Genomic DNA, 22169 nt, shown 5'->3' with positions numbered 1-22169 from the left:
ACAATGCTTAGAATAGACCCTTAAGGCCGTTTGTTGCATAATTTTTGTACAACAGATTTTGAAACTATTGTATACTTCGAAATATCCTAATTAATGTGCTGCTGAATTTGGTCAGATATTGCTAAAAGGTGCATATACAAAATTGCAGGCTGTGAACTATGTGATTGTGTGAAGGGCAGCAAGCAGGAAAAATGAGCGGGAAGTGAATGGAGTGGCACACACAGAGGGAGAGATAGACACATGCAATCACATGATGAGTGGAAATATCACGCCATTCCCCCATGCAGAAAACATAATCATTGTATTTCTGTTAAATTTGATAGCTATATATCCAGTAGAGTCAAGAGTTACATATACTACAACTGGAGTGGGCCTTCATCTTCTGCTTGGGACAAAATCATAAACCTACATTCCATTATTTATGTACTTTTGGAATACATTGCCAGTGCATTTGCAGGAGGACACATTGAACATCTTAATTTTCAAGGTCAATTCCCCATTTTTAACTCCGATAAATGTGTGGATTTTACAATATTAGTTAAAGTATACTTTTCGAATGTTATATCATTAAGGTTCTATCTTGACGAGGGTTGGATTGAATGGTAAAGTGGAAGGGATTGTAAATAGAAGTTACTGAATTCAAAACTTCTCACTGACAGGAAAAAAAAAAAAAGTTCCATCCTTCCTTTGTTTGGGAAAAATTCTAAATTTATCATTAAAAGAAACTATAAGGGCTTTAAATTGTATTTTTATTTTTCATTTTTTCCAAATAAACCAGAATCCAACTCATGGCCTGAATGTTTGGATTGCATTTTTCATGATTTTTCATGAAAAAATTACTGTAGCGATTTTGTATGTGAGAGAAAAAGGTATAGAAAAAATGATCACGAAAAACGACGTAATTTTCGACGGAAAATCGCAATCCAAACAAGGCCTAAACTCCTTATCTAGACATTACACATTCTTTCTTCCCCAAAGCCAACTTATAAACCTAATATCAAGTCATAACTTCACATCTTGATTGAACATTTTCACTATATCAGGCGAACATTTTCGTTTTCATGAATCCTAAAATCATTATATATTTTTTTTACCCTCTCACTCTTTTCATCCTCAACTGTCATGTCAGACTCAAAATCCTAAAATCATTACATAATAGTATATTATTGTCATAGAAATATTTTAATAATGTTTTTTCCTACTTTGTCAAGTACAGAAAAATCATTACAAACTATTTTATGTTTGACTTACAATGTCGATGATGTCAATGGCAATGTACTAAAGACATAATTTAAGAAGTTTCATCAACTGGACTGGCATGAAAATGAAATGATTGATTGCCTAAATAGTTATACATATTAAACTGAATACTAATATTTTGACTAAGTTAGTCAGGAAAAATATCTAAGTACGGCAACTGTATCACATGATTAATTAGTCAAACTTTCATACAATCTTTTGAAATTGAAAAGTATGAACGCTTGTTTTGAGAAAAACGATACATCGACAGTAAATCAGGTTTTCAGTAGTTATATAGAAGTTTATATTTCTGCAGTGTAAATTTAAAAAATCAGAAATAAATCAAGATGGGCTACTAATTGGTACTAGGAAAAGACCCATCTACGGTTTGTCTCGTTCGAATCCAGCGTCGGAGCCCATAAATTGGTGACTACAAGAACGCCAAACACATCGCTTTAAACGCACGGGCCGGACGCTGTCTGTGGGCCTAAACCATTAAAAAACATGACGTAAAGATTTTAGGCACCGTTTGGATTGCGGTGCTGCAAGGGGGAGAAAAGGAGAGACGTTGGAGGGATTTTTGTTCTTTTTTTTTTTTTTTTGGATCAAAGGAAAGGATAGGGAGGGAACGGAAGGGATAGGATCTAATAGGTTTGCCTAGTTATGTTTCTTTCTAAAAGTGGGTAGAAATGGAGGAAAAATGAACTAAATTTAATGCTATAATTAAGTTTTTTTTAAAAGATTATTTTTTATAAATTCTTTCAGTTAACTAACACTTGCTCTTTTCCTTCTTCAATTCAAATAAAACTTCAGTTTTTTCTTTTTTGCTCCTTGTATATCTAATCCAACAAGATGGATGGAAATTGTCTTGCTGTTCTCTACTTACCTTTTTTTTTTCAATGTCCTTTTCTTTCATTTCCCTTCCTTTCATTCAATCCAAATGATGCCTTATTGAATGAAGCCATGAACCAACATGAATGAAAGTTCTTAGCCTGAAAAGCTATAAATCATGATTGTGGTTATATAGTGAGCCATTTTTGTTTAAAACCAGTTTAAACTTGCAATTAGGGTTAATTGATTCCAAACTGCCCCATGTATTTGGGCTAAAACCAGGATATCATTATCACAATTTTCCCTTAATTCTACATTAGATTACCAAATCCCTAGTTAGTAACGGTGATACTAGAATCTTTAGTCTTTCAAAATGTCTAATTTCACCACACGGAGATATTATTTGCAAGAATTGTTCCACCAGGCACCAGGCTCATCTCCCCCTTTTTCATTGCAAAACAAATTTTTTCTCCCTATTTGATGGACTTAGGACACTCAATAAGTATACAAGAAAGAAAATGGGGTCTCATTATTAAAACTTTATAATTACCATCCACTTCATGAATTAAGCATACAAGAAACTTTATAATTACCATCCACTTCATGAATTAATCATACAAGAAAGAAAATGTTAACTCATTACTAAGGCTTTAAAATTACCATCCACCCTATTATTTCAACACTTATGCAGAAGAAAATTTTTAGGACTATTGAAGGTTTTTTGAAAAAATTACTTTAACGCTTTTTTGAAGATGTGATGTGCTTAAAGTAAAAAATATGATCGAAAATTGTGTAAAAGAAATATTAAGACAAGCTGAAATATTTTTCCAAAAACATTAACAATCCAAACAGGGTTTCTTTTGTGGCGCTTTTAAGAGTTAAAGCACCAAATGATGATGCCTAAAAAATAAAAAAAAAATCTAATTACTTAAAAGAAGATTCAATTGTTGCTTGATTTTAAAGGTCAAAAAAGCAAAAAAGGGCAAAAGAAAATAAATCATAACTAAAAAAGAACAGCCCATGATTTCGGTCCATGATATCCCAATTCTTGGTATGTGGCTATCCAAACCACTGCCTTATCTTCCTATTCCTAGCAAAAATTGTGGCTGTCACGCGCTCTTCCTTTATCCTTTTGTTGTCATATTTTTTAGTCACCTTACAAAGAAATCAAAATCCCACCAGAGTCCTCAACGTCTACATCTCCGTACACCTTTCTTCCTAGAAGCCTAATCTCTGCAATGGCTTCCTCCACTCTCTCACCCGTCACACCTTCTCAGGTAATTCCCTCATCAACCCTTTATTCTATACTTCACAATTGTCGCTCCAGAAAAGAGTTTTCTGTAACACGTTTGTTTGGATAATAAAAAGGTGATTGGATAACGTGTCTGATTTTCTTCTATTTGTAGCTATGTTCAAGCAAGAGTGGCATGTACTGTCCATCACAATCATTGTTTCTGAAGCCAATGATGATGAGAAGTGGCAAGTTAGGATGGGGGAAGGATCAGAGGATGAAAGTTTCTTGCATGGCCACAAGTGTGCCTGCTGATGATAGAGTGCCCGATATGGGAAAGAGGGAGCTCATGAACTTGCTTCTTTTGGGTGCAGTTTCACTTCCCACTGCTATCATGGTTGTACCTTACGCAGCTTTCTTTGTTCCACCCGGGTAATTTTTTTTGTTTTCTTGATCCCTATCTAGTTTGATCCTTGTCCTGGTTTTGTAACTGTTATGGACTCGATTTATTGCATTTTTTGGATTAATGAAATAATTAGTTATTGAGTATTGTTAAGAGAAATTTGATTCCATCTTTTACTCTTATCACTCTGGTGTAGATATTTTTGGAATGTGATGTGTCCAATTGAATGACAATCTAAAATTGAGCTCTTAAATCATGACCTGATTGGCTGCCTCAACTTTGTTCTTTTTGGAGTTGTTTAGATTAATGATGGTACCTTGTACAAAACCGTGACTTGAAGAATTCGTGTGCGGTGTTGATTTAAATTTTTTTCTACTTACAAAAAGTAAATGAGATTGAATCCTTGAGACAGTAGGAATGATTCATTTACTAGTTGTGCAGCTCAAAGATAGAGTTCAACTTCTTGATTGAGACTTTGAGATTGCGAAAAGAAAATTTTTAGTTTTTGGAACATCCTTTTGGTCAGTGAATTTTACGTGAGTAATTGAGGGCAACAAGCCTCTTCTTGTTGTGATTGAATGGTGTATATCCTTCTTAACTGGAGTTGATTGCAAACTGGTCTGACTGTTACTTTTCTTGTTACTGATAAGCTGCTTGCTAGTTCAGTGTGTAAAGCCTTAAGAGCTAGGTCTGTTAAGTAGGAAAGCTTCACTTTTCTCCTGAAAACTATTATACCACTTTCTTCACCTTTACATTACTGGACCAATTCTCAGTTCCCTCAATAGAATGCCCAATTTATAGGAACTACCTTTGATAAATTGATGGCTGGATATTAGTACCCTGTCCTAGTTTTGCCATAGCACCATTTTGCAGGTTGTGCTCTCTGTTTGTTTCTCTGTAAGCCCTGTGCTTGTCAATGCTACAAGGTTTGTTTTCAAAGTAACATGTGGTGGTTGGCCGGAGTATATGAACAGTGAATTAATAGTTAATCCATTCTGTTTTAGGCAAGTATGCTATTGTGTATGCACATTTCAACGTTGTCAAATAAGTTAAGTGAGTTTTTATTTGTTTGGTGATGACTATCAGAATAGATGAAATAGCTAGATATTCTGAATTTCCAATGCTTTGTCGTGACCTTTCACCGCATTCGTTAAGAATATGGTCATCTAGATCACAGATCTATCTTGAATATAGAGCAAAATTGGGTATGCAGATCTTACCTGTCATGAAATGTAGAACACTAGGGGTTGGCTTCTTGAAACATGTAGAAGGAACAGCAATCAATCATCAGACCAGGAAACTGTTCTTTAGGAAAGGTTTGAGAAATATGAGACCTTGTTATGTCTTGTCCAATGAAAGATAAAAGATTTGCAGTGGAGTAAAGCTGAAGAGTTCCCCACATGACATCATGTGCTAAGTTTTAGTTCTTGCAATCTTAAGCTACATATGTTTGTATTTTGCTTCTTCTAGCGAGTAAGATTTTTGTTCCTGTAAAATTTGGAAGCTTATATTTTTCGTTTGAGAAATTTACCTGGAACAAAAATCTAAATTTTGGAGGGATAGGTCTTTCCCGAATCTAATAAAGCAATGCGTCTGCCAGCTCCAGAGTTTATCTTGTATAGCCAGCATGAATTGAAATCAGAACCTTACTCCTTTGTACCATCCTCCCCTGCCTACTCCCCTATAAACTTTCAAGGGCAAGGTGAGAGCCAAATTGATATAATTTTCATTCAATTGTGTTTCAGCACAAGGAAAATGATAGGAGCATTTGTATTGTCAAACTGATTGTAGTTTGGTGCAACTCGGTTGTTGTTTGTAGAAAACTAACTTTACAACTTATTATTCTACTTAAATCCAGAGAAGAATCAACACTCTAAACTTTGTTTTTGTTGCTCTTAAACTTCCCATCTGCATGATTTTAATTGTGTATCGAATGCCTTATAATGCTATCATTTGCTTCGGCTCTGAGAACAGGTTAGGAGGGGGTACTGGTGGTACTGTGGCAAAAGATGCTTTAGGAAATGATGTCCTCGCAGATGTTTGGCTCAAAAACCATGGGCCTGGTGACAGAACCCTTACACAAGGGTTGAAGGTACAACTATTTTAATTCCTTTTAGACTTAAGGACTGATGCAAAGTCATTTTCAAGTTTTATAGAGTGACCATAATATGATAATACAAAGCAAGGGGTTGTCCAGAGCAAGTAATTGCTACACCGATCTATTCCTTTCAATCGTAAACAAGGTTACAGTATGAGAAAGTGCGGAGATGTCCAATTTTTCGTTAGAGAAATGGAGTTTAAATTGATAAACTTAGAATCGATCCTAATTCCATTGTCATTGTTTTTCATATCAAATACCTACCTATCTGTAACTAAATTCCATTCAGATTAATAAACAGACAAAAATACTTGATAAATTAAAATCTTAAGCACAGTTTTTCTTTTATCATTTGGTGTGCAAAACATGGTCCTTCACTTCAGAGGACATAATGGAGAAGGATGCCAAACAAGATGGAAGAATAGATGCTTCTTTCCAAGCATGAATGTAAATAGTATTCTGCTTGATGTATAAATTGTTCTCACCATCTATATAGTAACTGTATAATTACATCCATTTTCTGTTTTCCTCTCAAGTAAACCAGATGGAACAGATAATGTGAAAAAGCATTTTTTCATAGTATATTCTTCGCTGGAACTCAGGGTGATCCTACTTACCTGGTTGTGGAGAAAGACAGGACACTGGCGACTTATGGTATCAATGCTGTCTGTACCCACCTTGGTTGTGTGGTTCCATGGAATCCTGCTGAAAACAAGTTCATCTGTCCATGCCATGGATCTCAATACAACAATCAAGGAATGGTTGTTAGAGGGCCTGCTCCTCTGGTCAGTTGAAATGAATCTCAGTAGACAAATTACCTCACACTTGTCAAGTTGATAATAATCATTAATCATATCTGGATGCAATCTGTTGTTGGAAGTATAGTTTACCAGTATACTGCTTTAGTATTCACAAGGCTATTGTCTTATCCCTTTTCTTCTACATCAAGGATGAACTGCAAACTTATATTCCTTTATCCATCTGAGTCTTTTACGGACCCCTATACCCCTTTTCTCCTCTCCCTCCCTGTTCTCCACCTTTCTCCTTTACAGCTTGAGTTTATATGGTTCAGTTAATGATTGACTGTATCTGACTTGTTTGAGCAGTCCTTGGCCTTGGCTCATGCTGATATCGACGAGGGGAAGGTAGTATTTGTTCCATGGGTTGAAACAGATTTCAGAACCGGTGAAGACCCCTGGTGGGCTTGAATTTTCCTCAGCTTCTCAGCGTTTTGCCTTGCTTTGTTATTGCTCATTTCTCTTCAAATAGATCATAATCTGTTGTAGAGTTTATTAAAGGTCACACGTCAATGATAAGAAATAGATGTGCAATATGTAAAATTGCATAACAGCATTGGCAATCCATCAACAGTTTCCATGCGCTATTGTTTAATCATGTAATTGTATCCATCCTGTTCTTTCTTCTTCTTTAATATATTCTCAACAAGGGAGGAAAATCTGGTTTACTTTGGACCAATGACCCTTTTGAATACAAATGGAAATACCTTTGCTATGGGAAGCCAGTACATGAAAGGCTCTATGGACCATGGGAAGGGGGAACTTCAGTGGTATGTCATTTTGAAAATACCGTGGAAAATATTCCTACCTTTTTCATCAAATGTATAAGATACATTATAAAATTTTCTCGTATTATACTACCTCCCTTGGGAATGATACTAAAATTCTTCATTAGGGTAAAATGTATGTTACATGTTATCTGTGTAGACTCAAGAAGCTCATTAGAGTAAAATTTTTGGATTAACTTTTTATTTACTGACAGTGATTTTTTTTACACTAGTAGTTATGGATGTATGTCATATTTGTATGATTTAAATTTTAAATTTGAATTTATGTTATGTGACATATTTAAACCTGTTACTATAAAAAAATTTTACATTGACAATAGAAAAAATTTACTTAAAATTTTCATTAGGGTACATGTATAACATTTCGTTTATTATTAACCCGTATGATTTTTCTAAGTAACTTTGGACCTTGGGCTAACTTGTTAGGCCAAAATGAGAATGACTATATAAGAAAATTGAGTAAATCACCAATCAGTCATCAAACTATTGCTTTTATACGTATTTTGCCCCTCATATATTTTATGTAATAATTAGACCCTTAAACAAGTCAGCGTATATGACATACCAAAAAAAATGAAGACTCAATCATCCAGTCGGCTCTCAAACTATTGATTTTTGTATGTTTTCAACCCCTTATCTATTTTATGTAGTATTTAAGCCTCTAAACATGTCAATGTGTATGAATTTGGCCCCTTCTCTCAAAGTCACTCACTTCACAAACTCACATGGAAAAGCACACATCAAACACACACACAATTCAGGCACACAGGACAGACTCGACACACTAGTTTCTAGCACATAAGAAAAAGTAAGGAAAAGATTGAAAGAGAAGCAATAGGAGAGTTTTTTCCGTTAAGTAACTTTACCGGATTCTATTAAATTTTCCGTTAAGTTTACCGGATTCCGTTAAATTTAATGAATTCTGTTAGTTTATAATTTAGTTTAAAACATAAGGTGTCATTTTGTATGTTTTGAAACCATGAGGGGTTTATCTGTATATTAGATATACCACAGGGACTTTTTTATTTTTAATCCTTTTATTATTAACCGGCATGATTTTTCTAAGAAACTCTGGACCTTTAGGTCACTTGTCAGCCCAAAACAACGATGACTATATAAGAAAATATATGCCCTTCGCATCGACAATTCCCTGTAGCACTTGGTAATTCCTGATGGTATTGGAATCCGGGTTCGAACCCCGGCAGCGGAAATCTTTTTCCTCTTGGGTTTATAAACGAACTGTAAGCAGCGCTAGCTCCATCACCCGATTTCTTCTTATGGGCACGTGTTCACTATCTATTTGCTGCTAATGAATTAAAAATCACCCGCGAGTCTGCTTATTGAAACTTTTTGTTCTCTCCTTAAGAAACACCGCTAAAAAAACTTATTGAGTTTTTGTCAAGTTTTTTAAAAATAATTTTAGTTACAATAACCTAAAAAAACTCCTCAAAAATTTTAAAATACACAACTCAAAATAACAAAAAACACACAAAAAAGATTCCCTTCTTTTCATTCTTCTTCCTTCTCCCCTTACCTCAATCCACTACCACCTCTGCCGTTGGCCAACAGTGCCAACGACTCATCTTTTTTTTCCCTCCCTCGCTCTCTCTCTCTCCTGCACTCATCTCTTCTCCCTCATTACCTCCTCCTCTGCTACTTTTTCTCTCCCCCACACAATCTAGTAGCATAACTAGATTGCATGGGGGGAGGGAGAGGGTGGCGAAGAAAGGGGGAAGGAGAAGAGGGGATCATGCAGGGGGAAAGAGAGGGGAGAAAGGAAGTGATAGAGGGGAGGGAGAGAGAGAGAAGAGGACTATTGGTGTCGGTTGCTATTGGAGGTGCTAGCGATGGCGGGTGGTGATGAGGTGGGAGAGAGAAGGAAGAATAGTGAGATGGGGTGGAAGAAGAGGATAGGAAAGAAAAAGAAAAAAAAAGGAAAGTTTTTACATAATTTAAAAAAATTGTTACATTAATTATAATAAATAGTAAAATTTTATACAAATATTCAAAAAAACTCATATAAAACATTCAAAATATTCACTTGGCAAGCAGGGCTTTCATTTTATTACTAACCGGTATGATTTTTCTAAGAAACTCTGTACGCTGAGGTCACTTGTCAGCCCAAAACGAGGATGACTGTATAAGAGAATTTTAAGCACTTTGCATCAACAATCCGCTGTAGCATTTGGTAATTCCTGATGGTCTTGGAATCCGGGTTCGAACCCCGGCAGCGGAAATCTTTTAATCTTGGATTTATAAACGAACTGTAAGAAGCGCTAGCTCCATCGCCCGATTTCTTCTTCTGGGCACGTGTTCACTATCTATTTGCTGCTAATGAATTAAAAATCACCCACGAGTCTGCTTACTGAAATTTTTTGTTCTCTCCTTAAGAAACATTGCTAAAAAGATATGATTTTCTCTTAAAGTACATTTTAATTTACATGAAGAGACCTTAAACTACTTTTTGACCAAAAAAAAAACATATGTAAGTGTATCAGAGTAAAGATCGTTTGCTGGTTATCTGCAGAGGAAAGATCGTCTAAGGCATTATGTGTATCAGACAAAAAATGAACTACATGATCAAAAATAAAGAGAGAAAATGAAATAAAAATCCACCAACAGCTTTACTTGGGACAAAATGATCAAACTTTATTGGGATCAAATGATTTATCTTACGAGTTATGAATAAAATGACAACTATCCATATTAAAATTTCTCCATATTCATGCATCCAAAAGAACAAGACGATGAGATTCTTGTCAAAATAATATAACTGGTTGGCGGAAGAGGAGGTGGTGGTGGGTTGAGGTGGAAGAAGAAAGGAAGAAGGGAATTCATTTTCAGTATTTTGGGTATTTTGAAACGTGTAATTTAAAAATTTTTAAAATTTTTTTGTGATTATTGTAACTAAAATTGTTAAAAAATTAGTAGGAGACAAACTCACTTTGCCAAATAGAATCAATGTTATGTGATGCATAATGTTGTTAGAAGCACTGAGCGTCGATTCGTCAAACCAACGCAAAACAAGTATTTAAGTATAGTTTTTTGTAACCTACCAACAAAAATCCGCTGTAGCTCTTGGCAATTGCTAAACATGTTTGGAATCCGGGATCGAACCCCGGCAGCGGAATAATTTTTCATTTCCTGCCTTTTTTTCTACTAACATCAACAAGCACCGGCTCTACTAGGGTTGGAGCTGAATCAAGTAACTCGGCTTGAGCTCGTGAGCTACTTGGTCAGCAGCCCGAGCTCGAGCTCGAGCTCGGTTGACCAAGCTCGAGCTGCTCGTTAGAGCTATCGAGTCGAGCTCGATCTTGAAAATATGATACTCGAGAGCTCGACGAGCTCTATCGAGCTTTTTATAATATATATTAATTTTTATTATTGTGAAATGTCAATAATATCCTTTATTTAAAATTATATATAAAATATTAATTTTTATTACTTGAGTTTGATTAGGCTTGATTGAGCTCGAATAAGCTCGATTGAGCTTGATTTGAATTAATTACATTTAATTAAACTCGAACTCGAGTTCCATAAATTGATGTCGAGCTCGAGCTCGAGCTCGAATTTTAAAAGTTTGACGAGTTCGAGCTCGAGTTCGAGCTTAGTTATTTTGCCTCGAGTCGAGCTCGAGTAGTGCACTACTCGAGCTCGACAGCACCCCTAGGCTCCACAGAGTTTTTAAGGTCACATTTTCAATAAAAATCTCCATAAGCGCTTCTACTTGTTGAAGAATTTTCTTATCTCCTTGAAAAAATTGCTAAGAAATAAGAAACCTAAGTGGAGAAAATATTTTTATTTCTCAATGAGAAATAATCTCTAAGTAGAGAAAATAATTTCATGGAACACCATAAATAAGATATTTTCTAAATTTAGCATTATTTCTAGAAATTCGCCAAAATTCTCCATAATTGTACAGAAAAATGTTAATAGCATTCTCTTATTTATTAATGGCAGTTCTTTTCACTTTTTTACTCAAGCGAAAGTATAAAAATACCTGTCCTCTTCATTTGAATGGCAATTCCATTGAAATGTGTGATCATAAATTCCGTCAAAATTAGCTGTATTGTTCACTATTTGTCCACATGAATTTTGTCCAACTAGTGTTTCATCTAAAAGTTTAAAATAACATTTTGGTAACTTTATTGAGCCCGTATTTTTTGGTCAAAACTCTGGGGTACTTTTGACTTTTTAGAGAGAGTCCGTAAAATATGTAATCACAAAAATTGTAATACATGATTTTCTAACAGACTGCGCTGGGTAGTTCGACTGGTTTCCGCTCCAAGTTTTTACTCCAAGGCCTCTAGTTCGAGTCTCAATTGTTACTATCCTGATTATTGGTCGAGCCTGCTCTGCCTCGACGCAATGAAATTAGTTGGGTATAAGCCCCAATACCCACAGTGTCGGAAAAAAACAGCTGGGCCTTGAAATCTAGCGCTGGGCCTTGGAATCTGTTCATGAACCCAAACGAGCTTAATTTTAGTATAATTATAAATATTCTGATTCATTTGCCAATAAAAGTCCGCTGTAGCGCTGGCAATTCCCGAATCATGTTGGAATCCGGGCTCGAACCCCGGCAGCGGAAATTCTTTTTCTAGGTCGTGCTGTTTTTTTGAGCAGCTAGAAGAATTTCTGACTCCATTGACACGTTTTTCATGTGTATTTGTCACTAATTAAATGAAGAAGCACAAGCGTGTCTTTTTGAGCAGGTAAAAGAATTACTGACCCCATTGACACGTTTTTAATGTCTATTTGTCACTAATTAAATGAAGAAGCACAAGCGTGTCTGCATGCTGGAGCATTTATAATTCGTGAGTTATTTTTTAGAGAAAAATGTAAGTTTTTGTATCCAAACTTTGCCAGATGAACAGTTTTAGTCTCCAAATTTTGGACGAAAATAAATTTGGTACCCAAACTTTCAACTTTTGAACACATTTAGTACACTTGACGGTTTTTTTTTTTTCTTCAAATTGTTACTTGAAAAAGTCACGTGATAGTCATATATCTAGCAATTATTAATAAAAAATTGCCAAAAAATGTAAAACATCCTTTTGATAAAATTATTAGTTATTAAATTTAGTACTTAGTGTCAGAAGGATATTTTACTTGATAAAATTATTAGTCCTTAAACTTATTACTTAATGTCAAAAGGATATTTTACGTGACATTTAATGTCAGAAGAAAATTTTACATTTTTTTGTCATTTTTTTATACAATAGTTGCTGGACAAATGACTATCACATAACTTTTTTTGGTAGTAATTTGGAAAACATTCGTCAAGAGTACTAAATGTGGTCAATAGTTAAAAAATTAGGTACTAGATTTGTTTTTGTCCAAAATTTGAGGATTAAAACCGCTTGTGTATCAAAATTTGGGTATCAAAATTGCATTTTTTTCTATTTTTTTTATCATAAAAAGACCTTAAAAATACTTAATTGACAAAATGTTGGACTTTGTTCTTTGTGTCGTCAGCCTGTAAACGTCATGGTGTTGTTAGAAAATGGATTAGGTATAATGGAAATAATTCGTTGTTGTTTATTTTCATAGTATCATTACCCTAACACATAATGCTTAGGAATATAAAAAGATTCAACCACAAGGTGCTGACTAAAACTCTTGTCTAATCATTCTAATCTTTGATCGTGTGGGTGAAGGACAGGCCGCAAGTTTTATGACACAATTTGACAGCATAAAAACAAAGGGATTAACATTTTCCTAGGCAACATGGAATGCTAGAAAATATCAACTTGTACTTGTTTTTGGACTATGGTGACATTCTAAAACGATAATTTTGGAAAATTGAGAAGAGATGCCATAGCTTTCAAAGTAAAGAGTTAACTGCAAACAAAATGAACAAGAAATAAGTAGTAGTGGGGAGGGAAAAGAACCATCAATCTTAGGCTAAATTCCACTTTGGACTTTTAAACTGCAGATACATTTCCATATTAGTCCTTAAATTTTATTTTTGGACTCTTTATCCCCCTAAAGTATGAAATTCATCCACTTTAGTCCTTAAATTTCAATTTTGGACATTTTATTCACTAAATTATGCAATCCATCCCAGGGCATTGTGAAAACCAATAAAACAGAGGGCAAGTGATACTCGAACTTTAAGATTTAAAGTGGGATGATTTTTGCATTTTAAGGGATAAAGTGTCAAAATAGGAGTTTAAGGACTAAAGTGAAAGTTCTAATCTTTGATGTTAAAGATTAGCCATATTGAATTTTCTCTATATTTAAGTGGGAAATATTGATAGTACTCATCTATTTTAATGGTACTTCTCTTGACTTTTGTACACGCGTGAAAGTATCAAATTATTCCTACTCTTCGTTTTAATTAGGCCTTCATAAAAAAGGGATTATTATAAATTTAATAAAAGATAGGAGTATTTTTGTCTAATTCACATGACCAAAAGATCAAAGGGAATGTGATTAATAAATAAGGGAGTGCCATTAACATGTTCCTGTTTATGCATTTTATAAGAATAACAAGATGAAATTCTTGTCAGACTTATATATTTCATGTGCAAGAATAAAAGGTAAAATCAATTTTGTTGAAATTGTTATTTTCAATCCAACTTTGATTGCACTGCTGAGAGAAAATCAGTAAAATGTGTATGCTTTATCCATAACTTTCCAAGAAGCACTGGGCCTTGAGGCCTCATAATTAAGCCCAAAGGAGAAAAGTTATATTCTCTTAACATGAAAGATCTGCTACATTCTTCTTCCTATTTGCTTTACATGAAACATCTGCTATAGCTCTCCAAAACCCAATTTAATTGATAAGAATGTGGATTAGGTAATTATGAGATCCTTTTATTACATCATAAAAGCTTTTTTCAATTATTTTTTTTAATCTTTCCGATATATTATATTACAAAAAGTGTCACAGTACTTGTTCAAATTTTTTTTTTTCAAATAACCTTCTAACCAAACACATATTCGAGAATAATTCATACTTGAAGGATCACCAACCATTCTACAGAATTTCGTGATGCACAATGTTGTAAGAAGCACTAGGCCTCGATTTTTGAAACCAAAGCAAAACAAGTATTTAAGTATAGTTTTTTGTAATCTACCAATAAAATTCCGCTGTAGCATTTGGCAATTCCTAATGATGTTGGAATCCGGGTTCGAACCCCGGCAGCGGAATAATTTTTCTTTCCCTGGCTTTTTATTTATTTATTTACCAATAACAAACGCATTAGCTCCACAGAGTTTTTTTAAGGTCAAGTTTTCAATATCTATTTGTCACCTCCCAAAAAACAAAAAAATCTGCATAAGCGCTTCTACTTTTTGAAGCATTTTCTTATCTCCTTAAAAAAATTGCTAAGAGATAAATTATTCTCAAATAGAATAATTGAATTGATTTATAAGTTACATTTTCAGGGAGGAAAAAAACCTCAAAATATTTTTTTTTTTAAAACAAAAAAGTTGGACATTCGTCAGCATGTAAACGTCATGGTGTTGTTAGGGATAGAATAGGTAATGGAAATAATTCTTTGCTGCTCATTTGCGTAGGGACTCCAGGACATCATGCGTGGGATATAGACAGGGAATTCACGATGAAAAAAAGAAAGAAAAAGGGAAAAAATTTCAACCAAAACGCGTTTGACTAAAAGTCTTGTCTAATTATTCAAGTCTCTGCTCAAGTGGGGAAAGAACAGGCCGCAATTTCAATAACATAATTTAACTGCACAGATTAAAGGAATTGAACCCTTTTGACATTTAAACGAAGCAGCTTCCTAGGCAACCATATAATTAATGTTAGAAAATCTCAATTAGACCTTCTTGTTTTTGGACTATATATGGGCGCTTTCTGAGAAGAAGCTAAGGAAAAATAAGAAGGTTTAACATCAAAGAAAGTAAAAGAGAAACTAATGAGTTTTATGGGTTCCATTATCATTTAGAATTCGCATTACATATGTAATTACAACCTTCTAACTAACACCCCATTATTTCATATCTACTTACTTTAGAATAGGAAAATCTTTTAATTGTGTGCAGAATGAAAAGGTCTCTCACCCCGGCATGCTTATTTATAAAAAAGTTATTCCAAGAGCAATTGGAATATATTGTGCGCTTGAGAAAAAACTAAGCAATTGAAAGAAAATGGATCCCTAAATTTTTGAAGTAACTGATTAGAGCTACTCCTTACGTCTCATAAAGATAGGTCTATTTCTTTTTTCACACAGGTTAAGAAATTTAGCTAATGTAGTTGCAACAATTAATTTTTTGTTTTTACTTTCCTCAAATACCCTTATTAATATCAAATCATTCATTCAAAATAGGAGTCACATGTTACTATATCTTAGAAAAACAGTAAATCTAGTTATTAGTACGGTTGTGTTTAATATTCTAAATAGGATAATTAACTAATGGAGTAGTGCATTTGTTAATAACTACATACATTAAATATGGATATATTAGTAAAATAACAAACTAACTACTCTTTAGAAAAGGAAATAGACCTATAATTTGGGACAGACACAAAAAAACAAGTGAACCTATTTTTATGGGACGGAGGGAGTATTTCATATGTCATACAGTTTTTTTTTTTTTTTATTTGGCTATGCAAAACTCTATAAATTAGTACTGCATTTGACAATTAATATTACTTATTGTTCATGCTTTTAGGGTGTTAATTACCTAAAAATATATTTTATTGAATTTTGTCTATTGTGTATTCCAATTGCATGTACTTTCTACCCTAGGTTCCTCAAGTGGACTCGATGAGTCAAATTGAGGGTGAGCAGCTCAATGGACAAACCGAAACAGTAGTCCCTACAAATTCTTCGACAAATATGAAATTCATGCATGTTACCACGTCGATAAAAGGCCAATTAGTCAATTACTATCCCAAAACAATGGCCATTAATACAGGCCAATAGTCAATAAATATTAAATTCATTCAGGCTACTACGTGAAATTCATGCATGTTTACCAGGTCAATAAAGGCCAATTAGTCAATTACTATCCCAAAATATTTCACAATCACGTTGTGATCACACTTCAACCCCATGGAAGTCTAAAGTCCGAGTAAGAGGATAGTCAATTGAGAAGGAAAGGTGATGTTGAAAGTCGTCTTCTATAGATACGACATCCAGGGCCACGCTTTTGATTCTTTCGTGCGACATAAGAGCTAGACTGTGATCAGTACCCCAAGTGAAAAATTAATAAATACGTTGGCTCCATGAAGAAGACTTAATGTGAAACCGTGAATAAATTAATCAGCCGAAATTTAAACAGTGCAGGAAAATTTGAGATTTTAGGAGTTTCAAAACGTTCACAACTGACAGGAGATTTCAGACTTTGAACGTGAATTTCAAAGACTGATTTGGAAACGCTATCTGAAACATCAAAAGCTATTAGGGGCTTTTGACAAAGTGGTTTTTTTTTTTGTTGTTGTTTGGGTGCAGGCTACAGAGTAGTTTCCTTTTCAAAAACTTTTCTTTTTATTTACTAGCACTGATGACTTAGAAAGTAGTTTTATTAACTTTTGTAATATTCTTTCCTGAGACAAGTACAATCAGATTTAATACGAATATTAATAAACAGAAATGACCATTATCACTTGACAACATTGAATAAATTTTTTTTTGGAGTAAATGTGAATTTTCATTGATGTATTTGTAAGCAAATACAAAAAGCAATCACCTCCATTGCATCAGAAAGAAATCGGCTAAAATTATCTATGTTCACTGTACTGTTCAAATTTCAAATAAAAAAACTCTATCGAGTATTATCAAAACAATATTGAACGAACTTATTGTAAAGCATCAAGTGCAGTTAAAAAAAAAGAACGCAGGAACTAAAGAATACACATACGAGCAATGTCCAACTTCTGATGAAATAGCATCTTTCAAAGATTTTTTCTTTTTGAATAAATTCCAATGTATGTACTATTGAAAAGAAATAGAAGTCCAAGTATGTAAATTTATTTTAAACCCAATCGAAGCACATATAGGGGCTATGAAAATCCATCAGACATGTAAAGTCAATAGGAAAAGTAGGAATTTGTATTTTTTCTTTGAAAAAAAAAAGTAGGAACCAGTACTTTAACATTGATGTTCATATAATTTGCACCTCTTTTTCTGAATTATTTTTTGTCTTTTTTTTTTGTCTTTTTCGAATTCAATGCTTGATGGAGTGATATACTTACTTGATCAATAATGCATGTCTTAAACTACATAGATGGTTGTAATTGTACGATCACATATTAAGAACTTTTTTGTTAAAAAAATCTTAGGTTGTGTTTGGATTGCATTTTCCATGATTTTTCATGGAAAAATTACTGTAGCGATTTGATGTATGTGAGGGAAAAAGATAATAGGGAAATGTGATCACGGAAAATGACGTAATTTTCCGACGGAAAACCGCAATCCAAACAAATTTTTGCAAAGTATCCATTTGAACATTCATAATTTCGTGAGGCTATAAAACATTTTCAAGTTTGGGGGTGGCGGGTTGGGAAACTTTCCAGCATTGCTTCTTTCTACTTGCTAGTCATGTACATTGTTCAAAGTCAATACTAGCCGGGTCATAATGATAGAACAGGACCTGCACGAAACAAAGGGAGGATTCAGACTATAGCTCCAGAATCACTCTTAAAGTTAGTAACAGTTTTTGAAAGAGAGGCGACATGCTCCTTGTGGTTTGCCCTTTAGCCATACGACAGGATGTGATTGGTCACCTTTTGCCTTTGGTCATATTTCATTTATACGTTACGTGGACCATTAGGCCATGAAACGAATAACCGAAACAAATGATCAGGTACAAATTGCGAGAACATGTTTATGGGTAAGTATTTACAAAAAGTTCAACAAGCGCTTGTGTCCGCCGATGAAGATGCTTGCAGTGAACACATACAGGAGGGACATGGTGTAGGTTTACCATGAATACGTGCAAAGAGGAGATTCTTGTTTTAGTAAGATAATGCTACATAATGACACTCTTAGATTTATATTGGTGCTAGTTAGAGTGTAAATTAATCAAATTGCTTGACTTGGACTCGTGAATAGTTTGGTTAAAGATTAGACTCGAACTCTGCGTTAATCGATTTCGAGAAACTTGATAAGGTAATCGAGTTAAATTAGAGTAGAAAAAATCAAAATTCACATACTCATCGAACCTTATCGAATAGTATATTTATAATAAAGTTTTTAATTATTTATTATAAAATTATGAAAACTCACTAAAAAATCGAGGTTGAAAACTCGATTGAGCTCAATTTGGTCGAATTCTAACTCGAATAAGGTAAATTAAGCTCGAGTTTGAGCTCGAACTCAATTTTAAAGAACTTGATGAACTCAAACTCATTATTTGTATTCAAGTATCGATTCGACTCAATAGCAGCCCTATCACTCATGAAAACGTAACTATCATACATCTTGCAAAAAGTTTTATGCCAATGTAATGTATATGTGTAGGGTAAAAAACAAGAAACCCCTGTAGTAAATCTAATTTATAGAAAAGCTTTTTATGGTTTTAAAACGTACAACACGACACTTCATGTTTTGAACTAGATTGTAAAGGTGACAAAATTCGGCGCGGCATAATTAACGGGGATGGACGAAATGACAAAAATGCTCTGATATAACTAAACAAAAGGCAACTCAATAAAATCATTTGTTTCATTCTCTAGAGAGAGAGAGAGAATTGGGGTTAACGGATTCCATCATCTTTATAATTTAGTTCAAAACATGAAGTATTGTTTTGTACGTTTTAAAATCACGGAGGGCTTTTCTGTATATTTTATGATAAGAGACTTTTTTGTTTTTTACCCATATATGTATAATGTAGTCGCAAAATCGATAATCAATCACTTCAAGGCTATAGCGAAAATTACACCATCATTATAAAAAAAAAAATTGCAAATAACAATTTTCACAGTTGTTGTCTACATCTTATTTGCAGTACATGACACAATTTTGGAATAAACAAAACAGTTCTCTAACTCTTTACCATACCAAAACTGACAATCTTTGGGCTACAGTGTGATAGTACTATTCTTATAATCAATCCATACCATCATATATGAACATAGGAGGTGAAAGAAAAGTAAATTCTTCCTCCATTGGTGGTAACGCAAGAACATTACTGTTATAGGATGCATCCAATATAAAGGGCTGGGTCCAGAAACTCTCAAAGGATTCAGCAAATGAATATTCCACTGAACTATTGCTGTCAGAAAGGCTGGAATCACAAATTAAAGACGACATTTTAGTATCAGCAACAGGTGCAGCAGCAGCAATGTTAGGCTCCATTTCTCTCTTATCATTGGAATCAGAATCAGAGATCGCAGCAGATAGCTTGATTTGATTTGCATCATGCATATGCCCGGTTTTTTGATCACTGGTTTGCTTGATAATTTTGGTTGATCTAGGATCTTGATTAATGCGTTTCCTCAGACGAGTGTGCCAATAATTTTTTACTTCATTGTCTGATCTTCCAGGTAATTTCCCAGCAATGGCCGACCATCTGTAGCAGGAAAAACATCATTTCAGTTAGTACTTATGACCTAAACATCTTTTGAGCCCTAAAAACATGGCAACAATTACTGTAACTAATAACGGCAAAATCATACCTGTTCCCTAATTGCTCATGTAGTTTGATGATTAGATCCTCCTCTTCAACGGTATAGTTGCCCCTTTTCAGACCAGGTCTCAGGTAATTCATCCATCTCAATCTGCAACTTTTCCCGCACCTGGAAAGCCCTGGCAAAGATCATCATCTTATTAGAGGAGGATACACAAATTCTTGCATTTTAAGCTCCTAAATCACTTAATTCTGACTAAATTATAAGAAAAAAAAACTTTAGGGAAAAAGTTAAGAAAAGAAATTGAAATTTTCTTATCTGTGGTCCTACTTCACATAATTTTCACTAAAATTCTAAGACAACAAATTAAGGAAAAAAAAAAAAATTTTCTATTTGATCTCCTCTCTTCCATAGACTAATAATACACAGAAAAAACATTAATGATCATAGATACCAGAAAAATATTGCTACCAGATTTCTTTTGTGTATGCTTTTCAAGTCAACTAAAAAATTTAGAAGTAGAAAGGGGAGGAAGAGAAGGAAAAGATGGTGGTAGTGGCCGGGCGGTTGAGAAGGAGGAGGACTAAAAAGAAGTTATAGATCCTTAGTTCTTGAGTAATCCTGACCAGCGAACTTCGGCAGCTGACGCCAATTCCAGTGGCCATATCTTAGAACATAGGCTCTCAACTTCTTGTCTTCGTCATCACTCCATGCACCTTTCTTCAGCCCCTTTTTGTCAATATAAGGGGATCTTACCATGTTGCTGATTCTCTCTTTCTCCCTGGCTTTCTGATCAACCCCTCTGAAAGAAAGTAACAGTCCAAACATAACATATTTATTGTGGTACAAATTCCAGGGAAATGAAAGATTCAGGTCAGAAATCGTGTTTGTTGTCCAGATGGGGTAGTCCGTAGTCAACTACAAGATTCCTTCAGTTAGTAGGTTCTTTATCATTCTAATACCACCTACTTTAAAGACATACGTGCTTGTTTGTAATAGGTTCTCCTTTTGTTAAGTAGATTATGATCAAGCTAATTATTCAAAATCTATTGTAGTCGATTATAAAAATTGTTTTAACAATAACAGTTTTTCATGCACATTATATGTGTAAAAAATTGAAATTTAATTCTGGATGGTGATTATATGTCATGCATTCAGACTTGCAGCGTAAAAAGTTTATTACATTGTGTAGGAAAAATAGACAAATTTTTGTTTAGTATTTTTTTTTCTAAAAGGTGTATTTGGTATGTTTTGAAAAGGTAAAAGCTGTATTCAAAAGCATTTTGCTGGTTGTTCTCACAATAAGTTCTTTCAGCTTAAAATAAATAAAAGAAAGAGCCCAAGTCAGTCAAGCCAATGGCAAAACATATTCTAGCTTGAAGAAAAGGCATAGTCTAGATGTGAACAAACCCTAAGTGGACTTAAAATCTACCTTAAAGTCCTGGTGATTTGCTTCTAATAGTTTGAACTCTAAATTGTCGTATTCTTCACTCTTACTTAGATACTATTACATTCCATTTGGAGGAATTAAGACTGCAAATCAAGTATAATTTGTTAGGAAAAAACGATGAATTGAGAATTAATGGGAAGAAATGAACTTTTGAGCCATTGGCTGTGGAGTAGAAATGTGGCCTAGAAGACTTGGTATGACACTATTTAATTGGATTCCCATTGGAAATTATTTTGAGTCAGCTGACTCTGACAGCATAATGGATAATGAAATTTTAATATCTATTTGAAATTGGTGTAAGTTCGTCAACTGATTGAAACAAGTGTAAAACTGGAATTGGTGAATCAACGCAAGTTTTCTGGTCCACTTCATGATTTCTCCCTCTTTTAATGTCTCAAAGATGACATGCATCAGAAGACGTTAACTTTAAAAAGTATTTTACTTTTGTTTTTAACATTTATCATTTTTGCTCTTTTTTGCCCTTGTCACTGTACAAACAAATGAACTTGAGATCCGGATTCTCTCCGCTGTTAAAATCTGTTTACATGTTTCCTGGTGGAGTCTTGATGAATGATTGGAAATCACAATTAAAGATTCAAGAAACATGATGATTAATATCAATGGCTGTGCTGGCGATTAAACTATGAGAAAGGAACATAATACTTCACTGCCGCTAAGTATTTCATTTCAAAGAAAAGTTTTTCTACATATTTGAATTGAAAGAATCCTATATGAAAACTTACATCACAAGTCACAACAAAGATCTACTTCACTTGGAAGAAACTTCCTTT

The 22169-nt window shown here is 34.1% G+C and overlaps 2 protein-coding genes across 2 annotated transcripts; one reads left to right on the top strand and one right to left on the bottom strand.

The window, feature by feature from the left end:
* Positions 1–3222: 3222 nt before the first annotated feature.
* Positions 3223–7278, top strand: LOC113769876 (cytochrome b6-f complex iron-sulfur subunit 1, chloroplastic). Its single transcript, XM_027314189.1, has 5 exons — positions 3223–3347; positions 3477–3733; positions 5679–5796; positions 6405–6587; positions 6909–7278. Exons 1-5 carry the CDS (start codon positions 3309–3311, stop codon positions 7008–7010), a joined length of 699 nt encoding a protein of 232 aa, XP_027169990.1. The 5' UTR covers positions 3223–3308; the 3' UTR covers positions 7011–7278.
* A 12045-nt stretch (positions 7279–19323) lies between these two features.
* LOC113770045 (transcription factor MYB4-like) lies at positions 19324–20694 on the bottom strand. The gene is made up of 3 exons (XM_027314394.1): positions 20555–20694; positions 19977–20106; positions 19324–19870 (listed from the first exon to the last, which is right to left on the bottom strand). The coding sequence occupies exons 1-3, from the start codon at positions 20685–20687 to the stop codon at positions 19408–19410; spliced, it is 726 nt and encodes a 241-aa protein (XP_027170195.1). The 5' UTR covers positions 20688–20694; the 3' UTR covers positions 19324–19407.
* Between the last annotated feature and the right edge of the window lie 1475 nt (positions 20695–22169).

The sequence above is a fragment of the Coffea eugenioides genome, chromosome 5, assembly GCF_003713205.1.
Source record: "Coffea eugenioides isolate CCC68of chromosome 5, Ceug_1.0, whole genome shotgun sequence".
Taxonomy (NCBI): Eukaryota; Viridiplantae; Streptophyta; class Magnoliopsida; order Gentianales; family Rubiaceae; genus Coffea; species Coffea eugenioides.
Note: the sequence above shows the minus strand (reverse complement) of the source record. Positions and strands in the feature narration are given on the sequence as shown.

Bases quoted from the DNA above. Each gene is read 5' to 3' on its own strand.
- LOC113769876 (XM_027314189.1), top strand. From the start codon at position 3,309: ATGGCTTCCTCCACTCTCTCACCCGTCACACCTTCTCAG. The intron at 3,734-5,678 runs GTAATTTTTTTT...CTCTGAGAACAG, and splicing joins GCTTTCTTTGTTCCACCCGG to GTTAGGAGGGGGTACTGGTG. The intron at 6,588-6,908 runs GTCAGTTGAAAT...TTGTTTGAGCAG, and splicing joins TTAGAGGGCCTGCTCCTCTG to TCCTTGGCCTTGGCTCATGC.
- LOC113770045 (XM_027314394.1), bottom strand. From the start codon at position 20,687: ATGGTAAGATCCCCTTATATTGACAAAAAGGGGCTGAAGAAAGGTGCA. The intron at 20,107-20,554 runs GTCAGGATTACT...GATCTTTGCCAG, and splicing joins TCAGCTGCCGAAGTTCGCTG to GGCTTTCCAGGTGCGGGAAA. The intron at 19,871-19,976 runs GTATGATTTTGC...TTCCTGCTACAG, and splicing joins CATGAGCAATTAGGGAACAG to ATGGTCGGCCATTGCTGGGA.